This window comes from Lytechinus pictus, chromosome 7, assembly GCF_037042905.1.
Source record: "Lytechinus pictus isolate F3 Inbred chromosome 7, Lp3.0, whole genome shotgun sequence".
Lineage (NCBI taxonomy): Eukaryota > Metazoa > Echinodermata > Echinoidea > Temnopleuroida > Toxopneustidae > Lytechinus > Lytechinus pictus.
In genome coordinates, this window is record NC_087251.1 from 11,734,214 (window position 1) to 11,747,341 (window position 13,128).

General features: G+C 36.7%; 1 protein-coding gene across 1 annotated transcript in view; it reads left to right on the plus strand.

Annotated features, from left to right (window-relative positions):
• LOC129264960 (RAC-alpha serine/threonine-protein kinase-like) overlaps positions 1-7,506 on the plus strand; it is a 46,912-nt gene extending 39,406 nt beyond the window's left edge. The window contains exon 11 of the mRNA XM_054902932.2: positions 324-7,506. Coding sequence (XP_054758907.2) covers positions 324-406 — 83 coding nt within the window. The 3' untranslated portion in view covers positions 407-7,506. The remainder of the gene's footprint in view (positions 1-323) is intronic.
• Positions 7,507-13,128: the final 5,622 nt, after the last annotated feature.

Here is a 13,128-nt window from a genome sequence, read left to right on the forward strand (position 1 = left end):
GTTACAATGAGGATGAGGATGATGACAATAATGGTAATGATGATGATGATGGGGATTGATGATGATGATGGTGATGATGAGGAGGAGTGTGATGGTGATGATGATGATGATAATGGTAATGGTAAGAAATAATGTTATTGTGAAGATGAGAAGGATGTTGGTGATGAAAATGATGGCAACTATGGTGATGATGGTGGTGGTGGTGGGATGGTGGTGTTGATAATGATCTTGGTGATGGGGATCATGATGATGATGATGATGATGATGGTTAGGATAAATGTACATGTGTATTTTAATATCCTCTTACCTCATTTTAATTTCAGATACACTTAATGCCACCCTAAATGAAGAGCAGGCACAATTTGAAAAATTCTCGTACACGGATGATCCCACCCTGCAAAAATGAGTCAAGCGAGCCCATCTTTCCAACTTCCTTCTACTTGTGATCCATCTCGAAGACCCAATCTCCACATTCATTCACTGTCATCAGGACATTTCCTATCTCATTTTGCTCAGAATATCCTATCACTAACATTTCTATGAAATGGTCAATTAGATTGTTGGAACATCAATGTGGCAGTGCATGGATGCTATTCTAGAAACAGGTCACCAGGGACACCCATACAAAAATGGCTGCAAGAGACTGTGTGGTGAAAGAAACACACAAGCCATATCATTTTCAGGTATCAGTTTGGGCCTTCCTATACATCCTTCATTATTCCTCATAGCTTGTAGGGTTGATACAAGTTCCCCATTGAATTATTGGACTGCTATGAATGGAGCAATGAACCATTATGAACATGTCTGCTGCACCGACTTGCGATAGCTTGCAAAATTGTTGACTGATCTTTGACCTCTGATATGCTGTAGATGAAGAGGAGGGTTATCCTACCAACTGAGCATGATGGGTCATCAGGCCTTATACTGTGTTGACATCCCAGGAGAAACAGTGGAGAAAGAAAGTATGAGCAAGGGTTGCAAGTTGCAACTATCTTCAAGGAATATTTGTGCTGCTTTATTTTGTGACTGCCAAAAGAAAACAAAGGAAGAATTGTAGATTTGTAATACAATTGCATCATTGGAAAGCACAAGTTAAATTGTTTTGTCACTATTTAGAAGATGGTCTCATTCTGATGAAAAATACTTTATGTTCATTTAAAAGGCTTTATTACAATCAAAGATTTGTTCATTGTATTGACTTATATGGGAGAAAGATATCAACTTAAACTGTGAAATTTTGGATGTAATTTTTGTTGTTTTTAGTAATTTGTACAAAGAAATATTCAAAGCAAATTACTGTAGTCTAAATTTGCTTACTAAATACTATGTTGAAAATATGTACATGAATAATGTTAAAAAGTTTAACATAAAAAAAAGTTTGACTACATAAAGTGATTTTCTTGATGAATTATATTGAGAGAGATACTACAAAGTGTATTCGTTCTTTTGTTTGTGGAATGTACAGTATTTGTCAAAAAATTTGAACGTATATATGCACAGGAAAAACTGATCATCACAAATCTAAGTCTGTAGCATTGAACAATGCTAATGTTCATTTATTTTCTTCAAAAATCAGGATTTAAGTAATAGTAGATGAGTAGACATCTATCTTTCTTTTTCAATTTATGTGAATTTGCATTAGTGGGTGTAGAGGAGTCAATATATTTTTCAATTACAATCGGTGCATAATGAGGGGCTGTTTCAATAAGAGTGAAGTGTGACTTATAGTCATTCTTAAAATGTTTAGCGCATATGGTGGTTAAGGCCATCGCACACCTTACGACTGGTTCACGATCCGATTTGGGAGTAAATTGCATTTTGCTCATTTTCTCAAAATGTGAATTATTTGAGGTTCAAATTAACTGAAAGAATACTAATGTACCACTTTTGGATGATTGCAAGCCTTTATTTTAGAGAAAAGGCCAAATTGGTTTTAAATCTTAGACAATTGTACGATTGCTATGACGTCATTGCGACTAGATGTTAAATTTGCTTTTATTCTAATAAGAATGATAGCATAGTCACAGATTTGAACATCGGTATTCGTACAATGATTCAGAACATTACACAGTAAGATATTCAATTTTTCAACAGTAGCATCAAATTCTACTACGTTTTACTCCAAAATCTGGTCAAAGAGCAATGTGTAAGGTGTGCAGTGGCCTTAACATATATCCTCAATATTGACTATGCATTGGTGCATGCTCAGAAGCATGATCTGACCAATGTATTGATGTATTATATATATACCACTCACAATGGGGGAAATTTGAGTGTGATTTTTAGCCATTCTTCAATCTTGGTAAAATTTCACCAGGGGGGTAGTTTACGGAAAGTCAAGTCTGACCAACAAATCATGCCAACATGCACATGATGTGTGTAGCACATAATATCGCTGATCAATACATGGTAAAACATGTCCTGTAAGCATGTTTGACCGATGCAGTGGTGTGTTATATGCTGCACGCAACTTGGAATTTAAGTGTGCTTTTTATCCATGCTTGAATCTTTGTGAAACATTCCTCAGAACTGTGTCAGATTTCATTCTGAAGGCTCTTAAACTTCCTTAGCTGATACCAGAGATGGAAAGGATTTATAGAATAACTTTCAAGGAAATAGAAAAAATGGTGGTTCCATAAAAATGATATTTAGCATGAAACACAATCAATATTAATGATCTTTATTAATCATTTATTGATTACTCCCCATCAGATTATGTGTAATAGGAGTAATAGAGAAAGATTGTCCCCGGTTTTATTGGCTGAATTCGGGCAAATAGCCAACGATGTTGATTATGAATGTTTTCGATAGATAGGAAGAAATTTCCCCAAGAACTTATTGATTTTTAAAGAGGAATGGATTTGATCATTGTTTTAATCATGTACTGTTATTCTTACATGCTTCATTCTTGTACTGTCCAATTGGAAGTGGTTGACATACATCCCCTTCATCATTTTTCTTCCTTAATTTGGGATTTAAGAAATTACTTGACCGACCCACAACAAGCCAAACTAACACATACATTTGTTTCCTGTCACACTGCAACTCAATATATTCCAACCTCCCTCATACATACCTTGTTCCACTTTAACAGGTTCAAAATCCTGCTGCTAGATTAGTCTCTCTCAGTAAGAAATTCGAGCATGTAACCCCAATCCTGTCTTCTCTGCATTGGCTCCCCATACATCACCGTATCTCTTTCAAACTTCTCCTTCTCACCTACAAAATTCTCAATGGCCAGTCTCCAAAATATCTTACAGATCTCATTTCTCTTCGCTCTAGTACCTCCTCAAGACCTCTCCGTTCATTGTCTACGATGCAGTTAACTCACGAACCTCTAAAAGGATGGTGGCCATGCTTTTTCTTCAATTGCACCGTCCCTTTGGAATAAGCTACCCTCTTATATTCATAACTTTAAGTCTGTTAGTCAGTTCAAGACCCTGCTCAAAACCTACCTGTTTGAAAAATGATTCACAATTGTGGGTCGGTCAATTGGGGGTGCACACCAGTTTTGATTATAAGTATTAGTTTTATTAGCTGTATATTTTCCCCTTCCACATTTTTTTTTTCTCCCAAGTATAAACCATAAACAGAACACAGTGCACTTAAAAACACCCGTAGTAAGTGCCGTATAAATGTTATGTAGTATTATTTAATTTGATCAGGTATCGCAATAGTAATTTTGCAGTAGTGAGTTAGGGCAAGTGATGGATGTTTTAATCTAAAGAGAATTATAAAACAAGCAAGCCATGCCCTCGCTCGACAACGTTTGCTTCTAATCCTGCCCTAACAGCAAACAAAGTAATGGGGAACGAGTACATGCTTGGTCCTGTTATAAAAATTATTATTTCGCTAACTTTGCCATCCAATGGTATAAATACCATGGCAACAATACAGCCAATCAAAATCAAGGATTCCATGAAAGTTACCATTGGATGGCAAAGTTACCATAATAGTAAGTTTTATGCAACAGGACCTTGATGTGAAAGATACTGAGTAGGATCCCTACTCAAAGACAAGGCACTAACTGCTTATGAGGTGCCCAAGTCATTTTATTGTTTCTTCTGGGGGGGCTCTTTTAAATACATATATCAATCATATCACTTCTCAAAGTAACTCTGTATTATTTATTCTCTAACATTCTTCTTGTGAATGTAAAAAGTAGCAACTGCCCTTATTATGTGTATTCTAAGATTCCCTTATTTCATATTTTTGTTTCTTAACAAAAATTACAAAACAAAGCCCAAAATCCTGATTATCAGGTTAGGTTTGATTATTTCATTAATGGTATTTTTCTTCATATGAATAACATACTTGTTTTACAGTAGGAAAAAGAATTAAGCTTAAGTTGTAAATAGCAAAAGACATCATGTATTTCACAATTTGGCTATGAGACAGCAAAGTCATTAGCCTTTTGACAAGGCCTCGCGACTTGGCTCTATTCCTCGTCAAGCGGTGGCTGAGACGAGACTAGCAGCTGACGAAGAGAACTGGCAATACCCAAGTGAGTGCGAGAGCGAAGTCGCAAGGCCTATTGGAATCAGGTGAAGATGTGAATATATGAATATTCACGAGCATGCTGATGCGCCAGTCCGCAACGTCAGTGTCTATGACGTCATGAGACTGGGTTCGTTTGCTTCTGTGGCACAGGGTCATACGGGGTTCATTGATGCAAGCAATATGCTCGCTTATTGGCCACTACCTCTCAGGTAGCGATTCGCAAACAATGGTTAACATAAGAAATCCAAATCAGGTTCCTAAAGGCCCTGTGACTGAGCTCAAAATCCTCGCACTCACTCGGCTTATTGCGAATAGTTTTTTTTCCAGTCGGTAGGTATGTGATGTAAATATCACAATAGATACAGGGCCTTATTTAAAGGCTACAAAGTCATAGGAGATTTATGATGGTATTACATTACTATCATCTACTTTGAATATCAGGTCATGAAGTTATTTGTGATGATTCAGTTGCAAAATTCATGAAAGTAAAACCTCTGTAAAATATTCTGCGAATACAGTGATTTGGTTACATAAGACAAAGTTACTGGATAATGGGTGAATATTATGAACATTTGGTAAATTCATACCTTGTATCTTGTTATTTCATTTACTCATGCGTTATAGTGGGTTGCTTGTAAAAAGAACAGATTGGTACTTCTATCTTGGTACTCTATCCACCTCAAATGTTACTAATGCAGCCATAGATTGAGCGATTATGTCATTCACTTTAGAATCAATGAATAATTGTATAAATGTAGTTAGTATTCGATTCATTTATCTGCCATCTTGGTCTCTCTTGCATTGACTGTCAATTTTAGGTTTAGAACCCTTATCCATTTTCTTCATTCCTTCATTTGTTTTTCTTTCGTTATTGCTTACAAAATAAGGAGGTTTACATTAATATATTAACAATCTGGGCCCTGTCTTACAAAGAATTACGATTGATCCAGTCAGTCTAACTCTATGGAAATCCAGTGTCATAATTTTTTTCTATAGGAAATTTGCACAATGTCCTTTGTAAACAAATAGAAGCACAGTGAATTTTCAAGAAAACAATGAATGCATGAATATACATCATAGTTCGAAAATATTTTGAACAAACATGAATAATACATGTTGACGTTGCTGGCCATCCATAGTTGCGATTGATTGGATCAATCATAACTCTTTGTAAGACGGGGCCCTGAAAGTCTTCAGATTTAGGATTCCAAGCAACAAATATGGCTCCCAGGGTCACATGTGAGAAGGCATGGTTGCATTCAATCACGATTGATTACTCCCCATGTAGTGGATATTGTGCCTGTACTTTATGCAGGCATGGCAGAATCTAATGACCAGAGTAAGAGAGTAGTCCAGAAAAATGCACTTAAGGTGACTGAATTTGTCAAGAGCATTTACTACTTCATTTTCAAAATTCTTCAGCACATGAGTGGTACTGAACTTTTCACAAATACCCTAACTGAACATCAGATAAAATATCATGCTTTGACAACAAATTTGCAGATCTAACATATACTATTCTTTCAAGGATTTTAGAATAAGTAGACAAACAAGAAATTATCAATTTTTAAAAATAAAGGAATTACCTTAGTTATTTTCATTTGGTCTGGAGCTGTACTAGTTTCTAAAGAAAGATTGAATATATACACCAACAGAGCAACAATAGAATTTGTCACAAATTTTTAAATATAATTATTAATTTCATCAAAGCCAGGGTTTTTCTTATTTCTCAATCCAGATACAATATTTATTACTTCTGGATTCCAAGTTGGAGCAAAAAAATTTGGGTTTGGGAGGCCGAAATAGTCTGAAATATTTTTTCTCAAGCTCTGCCAACAGAAGAGAAATAGTTATTAAAAATAATTGAAATGTTTCAGCATCATTAACAATAAAATTTTTAAGCCAAATTTTGGCCAAAATATCAAGCAATTCTTCACCCTCCTACTTAATTGTTCTCTACAGAAGTTTTGTAAATTTCCTGAAATCTGCTCCTGTCCTTCCTAGTCTCATGCAAATCTCAAATAGAATTTTTTTCTCTGATCTGCTTAACCTACAAATAACCCCTCAGTTTTTTTTTTTGGGGGGGGGGTTTAACACACAAAAAAATACTCTTGTATAAAATAAGAGCACTTTTCTCTTCTAATTTGTTTTTAATGGAATGGAGATGGCATCTTCATTCATGCTAGATCCATTTGGTGTATGTTTTATTTTGTCATACTGGCACTTTGTTCAACTACCGTTTAGTCTATGCTGAAGACTAAATAAGGTCAGCTTAATTGGGTGATATTAGACAAACTGGATATTAGACCACACTGATGATATGACAAATATGTTGCAGACAAGATGATATGGTTATAGTATATATGAGAGATAACATTCAGAATCTGACGATCATCTATTAATGGTGGCTTTCATAAACCTGATTGATTTCTCCTACAAGTGTGTTAACCCATTGATGACTGTATTCTGTAATTCATATTGGCTTTATTCAAGGACCACTCAGTTCCAGTAGGCAATGGGCTATTTCATACTCAAATCATCTTTAAATCAATGGAGCTCCTACGCGCTCTTTGCCTAAAGTATGTGCACTTCCTGTAGCAGGAATCCTGCTATAATAAAGGCACTATAAAGCATCTTTTACAGTAGCTTTCCCATTGTACCATCTATGATGAGTGTAAGCATTTGTAATGAAAAGGTGTTTGCTCTGACATTTAGTAACATGATTTAGTTCCTAGTGCATATTTATTTATCCTTTTCTTTCTTTTTTTTCTTCTCTTTTTTATGTTCTTCTTGAGTATATCGCAAGTTCACATACAAAGTTATATATGAAAATATCGAGAAAGCATTCATAGCTGAAAAAAATGTGTACAGGCATGGAAAAGATGTATAAATATAAATAAACAGAAAGACAAAGTTATGTAATATTGTGTTGTATGTGGCTCTTGTTATATCTCGGATGTGTATTTTGTGCATCTTATAATGTTCAATAAAAATTGAATGAACCAACGAATATAAGCGGCATGTGTGGTTATTAATTTAAGTCTTTGCTTCTTGATTGTCCTGTTCAAATTCTTATCTTTACATACCAAAGAAAGAGAGAAAGAAAGAGGGGGAGAGAAAAAGAAAACGTTGGCTTCGAACCTTGCACCTCGTGTATGATAGACCACTTACCACGGGGCATACCACTGAACCACAGGAGCCCAACGCATGAAATTTTGTCATTTTAAGGCACCGAGCCAAGTTGGGTTTGAAAGCTATCTGGGCCTGCCCACAGGAGCGCCCAGATAGCAACTGACTCTAGTGCAATGTTTATGACCGTGGAGGTCCAGGTTCGATTCCCAACATATTTCTTCATTTTTGGCTAACAACTTCCAAAAGGACAATAATTCATGTATCATAGGCGGATCCAGCTTTTGGCGAAAGGGGGGGCGCACTGCCGAGCGGCGCACATATTTTTGCACTTCACCGGCGCCATAAAAGAAAATGTTGAAAAAGGGGTAAAGTCTGACCCTGTCAAATGCTCTTTTGACATTGTAAGATTTCCAGTCATGCCATTTCGCATGACCACACGCAGATAATATTTCCGGGGGGGGGGGCAAGACTCGAAAATTTGGTGCACATCTCACATTTGAAAATTTTTCATAGTTTTCATGAAATGTTAAGGGAAAATTGTTTTTCACAACAGCAGATCGCGAATGTGCCCCCCCCCCCCTTCCCCTTGCTGCGTACGACCATTCCCTGAAGTCCACTTAAACATATCTCATTATAACAGAAAATATACATCAATTTAAACATATAATCTTTCTAAAACATATATAGAGAGAGATTGAGAAACTTATTAAAGAAAGAAACAAGCAAAAAGTAACACAAATTATGCATGTTATGTGCGATTTCAAAATCTCGTGTATTAACCCTTTTATTGCGATGAGGCCAATACTTTTGTATATTAATAGAGATACAAGTTTTTTTTACTATATGTATATATATATATATACACAGGGGCGTCGATCCTTTTTTTTTTAGATTTGGGGGGCAAAATCACGAATCAACTTTCCAAAGGCGCTCGATATTACACAAAACAAACAAACTCACACAAACACACACACACATGCATATATATATATATACATGTATATATATTTATATGACTCATGAGATAGAAACACATCTCACCAACAAATTAATGCGAGCGCGAGCTGAAATTTTTTAGTATACTGACCTGAAAACAGGAAAAAGGTGCCTGTTTAGGATTGTTTGTAGTAACTCATGAGGAGGATACATATCTCACTACACAGACGAGCTGAAATTTCTTTATATTCTAACCAGAAAGCTTGATATTCTATGCATTTTTGGTACCAATGATTAAGATGGGTATCTATAAAAAAAAACAATAGATGCGAGCGCGAAGCGCGAGCTTAAAATTTTGATATTTTGATCTGAAAAAAATGACAGTTTAATGGACGTTTGTAATAAAGAACAAGATTATATCCAGCAAAAGATTATTGCAAATCGAAGCGGGAGTTCTTTTGACGTTTAGTCCTGAAAAAGGGACATTCTATTTACCTATTTAATCATGAAAAGTATGGGGTTTTGCTACAGAAATGATGCGAGCGCGAAGCGCGAGCTGAAAATTTTATATTCCAATCTGAGAAGCGGATAATTTAAGCACGATTTTAAATAAAGAACGAGTTGTGTAGCACAATCTCAATATACGACTGGTTGCGTAATTATACACTCCCGGTACTAGCAACGGGTTTTAGCAAAGTTTAGGCTAAAATATCGAATCATCTTCATAAAACACTATAGTAGCTGTCTTAAACTAAAGGCCATAGAGGTGGCACAATGTGGAATGTGTAAAGAAGAAAAGTGACTGACCTTCTTTTTATTAAAGCATTGGAAAATAAGATCAAAATTAAAGGATTTGCTCTACGCTTTTGTATGATTCTGGGATTGTTTAAATAAATTAAAGATTTCATGACATCTGTCATTCTTTGGGCAACTGCCCCGCCCCAGTCCACTCTGTAAGGGCATGCGATAAGCTTTGTTATGACCATTCAACAATAAAATGTATAACCAGGTGCTGCTGATCATTCTTGACCGGCGCCGATCTAGATTTGGTTGGCAATAGGCCCATCTTCATTATTCTACCGGCGCCTATTTATTGGAACCAGGGGACGCTGATTATTCTTGACAGGCGCCGATTTAGAACAAGTGCTGATTATTTTTACCGACGTCACGTAAGATTCAGGCAGCGGCAATTCATAATTGACTGGCACCGATTTAGAACCAGGAGGCGCCGATTATTCTTGACTGGTGCCGATTTTTAACCAGTTGGTGCTGATTATTCTTGTCCGGCGCCGATTTAGATTAAGGTGGAGCTGATTATTCTTGATCGGCGCCGGTTAAGACTCAGGCAGCGCCGATTTATAACCAGATGGCGCTGATTATAATGACCAGCCCAGATTTAGATATAGGTGGCGCTGATTATCCTTGATCGGCGCCGGTTACGAACTCAGGCAGCGCCGATTTATAACCAGATGGTGCCGTTTATTCTTGCCCGGCGCCGATTTAGATTTAGGTGGAGCTGATTATTCTTGGTCGGCGCCGGTTAAGACTCTGGCAGCGCCGATTTATAACCAGATGGCGCTGATTATTCTTGTCCGGCCCCGATTTAGATTTAGGTGGCGCTGATTATCCTTGATCGGCGCCGGTTAAGAACTCAGGCAGCGTCAATTTTTCTGTACCGGCGCCGATTTATAACCAGATGGCGCCGATTATTTTTATCTGGTGCCGATTTAGATTTAGGTGGCGCAGATTATCCTTGATCGGTGCCGGTTAAGACTCTGGCAGTGCCGATTTTTCTCGACTGGCGCCGATTTATAACCAAATGGCGCTATTATTCTTGTCCGGCGCCGATTTAGATTAAGGTGGCGCTGATTATTCTTGATTGGCAGCAGTTATATGCAGGCAGCGCACTGCTGATTATTTTTAACCGGCGAAGTTGTTGGGAAAAGGGTAGTTAAAAGAAAAGATAAGGAATATGATATGATTGTGCTTTGCTGGTGGATAGTCTTTCCTTACTGTTGCTAATATTATATCAGTGTATAATTTTTTTAAGCGGCGCCTTTTCTTTTCTTTCCTTTTTTTCAATTTTTTCAAGCAGCGCGTTTTCTTTCTTTTATTTTTTTTGAGCGGCGCCTTCGACGCCGCTCAAATATTAGGGGGGGCGCGCGCCCTGCGCCACCCCCTGGATCCGCCACTGTGTATATCCACTGTCACAGGGGGAAGGTGATATTAATATCGATCAATGAAAATGTAAATACTCATCATGATTAATTCGTCACTGGCTATTCTCTCAAAAATTATTTAATGTCAAATGGGGACCTTTTGGGGGGGAAGGGGTCATGCATCTGACTTAGCGTCCGCTTACTTGGGGTAGAAAGTGATATGTTTAATCTCGTTTTAAATCGTAGTTTTGTATCACAATATAAATGGAAATAAGTGAACAATACATTAAAGTAGGATACCTGATCCTGACCCCCCCCCCTAAAAAAAAAAACAAGAACCAGCTCTTGACTTTCAATTAATTTTAGACAGATTAACCAGTGAACATCATATTCAATGAGTATTTATATTTCCCTTGATCGGTATTAATGTCACCTCACAATATTTGTTCTTGTTTCCCAAAAAAATGAAGAAAAGCATATTGGGAATCGAACTTGGACCTCCACGGTCAAAAACTGTACTAGTGTCAGTTACTATCTGGGCGATCCTGTGGACAGAAGGCCCAGATAGCTTTTAAAATTAACTTGGCTCGGTGCCTTAAAATGACGAAATTTCATGCGTTGGGCTCCTGTGGTTCAGTGGTATAGGAATATGTCTATTACATACGAGGTCCAGGGTTCGATACCGTGCAACTTTCTCTCTTTTGTCATTTCTTTATATATATATATTTTTTTCTGTTTCATTGCTTCTTTTTTGTTTTCGAGCAACATTAATGCTATTTATTAGTAGACGTTGATAACAAGTGTTTAATCATATAATGTGGCAGTTGCTAGGGAGGGAAGGGGGCTGTAAAGCTCCTAGAAATTTTACTAAGATGGTTTTGTTTGTTCTTTGTATCTGATGATAGCTTAATTTTCAATGCTTTTTTTTCTTTCTTTTTTTTTCTTTCTTATTTTTCTTCTATTTTTTCTCTCTCTCTATTCCCTTTTCCCTCTTTTGCGCCTCTATATTAAGAAAGGGGTGGCCAATACGGCCTCAACTTGGATAAGCCTGATATATATTTACATAATTATATTTATATTTACATATATATATATATATATATGTTATATATATTTATATATATATATATATATATATTGTGAAAGATATGAATGAAGAGAACAATGGTAGGCGTAGCTTCAAATCAAGGTTCCCCAGAGCTATCTGCCCTTTGGAAAAATTGGTGATGCCGAAAAAATGTCTCGGCCGGGAATCGAACAACAGCTTTGGCAATTCTTTGTATTTAGATATGTTGTGAAAGATATTAATGAAGAGAACAATATTATTCATATCTTTCACAACATATCTAAATACAAAGAGTTGCCAAAGCTGTTGTACATGTATAACGTCTCACATTTGTATAATTTGTCCCATACATGTACTTTATCTAAGCAATAGCTTTGATCCAGCTGAGACATGGCGGCTTGTCATTGTTCAATACTCACCTACACCCGACAAAGGAAAGTTAATTGCTGGTGTCGAAAATCTGTTTATCTGACGGCCAATCGGATCGGGATCGCCCTAGCCACTAACCCGTCTCTGTGATCTAGTGGTTGAGGCATTCAAAGCTGGGGGCCCGGGCTCGATTCCCGGCCGAGACATTTTTTCGGCATCACCAATTTTTCCAAAGGGCAGATAGCTCTGGGGAACCTTGATTTGAAGCTACGCTTACCATTGTTCTCTTCATTCATATCTTTCACAACATATCTAAATACAAAGAGTGGCCAAAGCTGTTGTACATGTATAATGTCTTACATATATATATATATATATACGGTAAACGACTTAACCATCCACGTATTTGTGGTAGAAAGCGTTATGTTAAAAAAATCGTACAAAAGACGTCGAATAAAAATAGCACTTTCTACCCCCCCCCAAACAAAAAAAATTAACACCGAACTATGATACCCGACCCCCCCCCAACACACACACACACACATTAATTTAAGATATAATATCAATTGATGGCATATTGTATTAAAGCAAATTATAGAATATGAAACGGAACAATAAGAAATTATTGCAATGAAAAAAAAAAGGAAATTATAGGCGGATGCAGCTAGGACTGAATCGGCAAACCCCTGTAGCACAAAGGAGTAAAGGGGGAAATAGATGGGGAAAAAAAGAAAAATAAACAAATAGTAATAAAAAGGGATGAGGAAAAGGAGAAGAAAAAGAAGGCAATTAGTATTTGTCATATTTTTGGCAATCTTGAGCTCATAATTTTCTCCTTGGCATTTTTAAATATATATATTCCAAAATATGCCCAAACGCCCTTTAAATGAACAAATGGGATCTTTATAAAGACCTGATTACAACATTGGGCATAGAATGTGAATTTGCACTCGACATGTTTATATT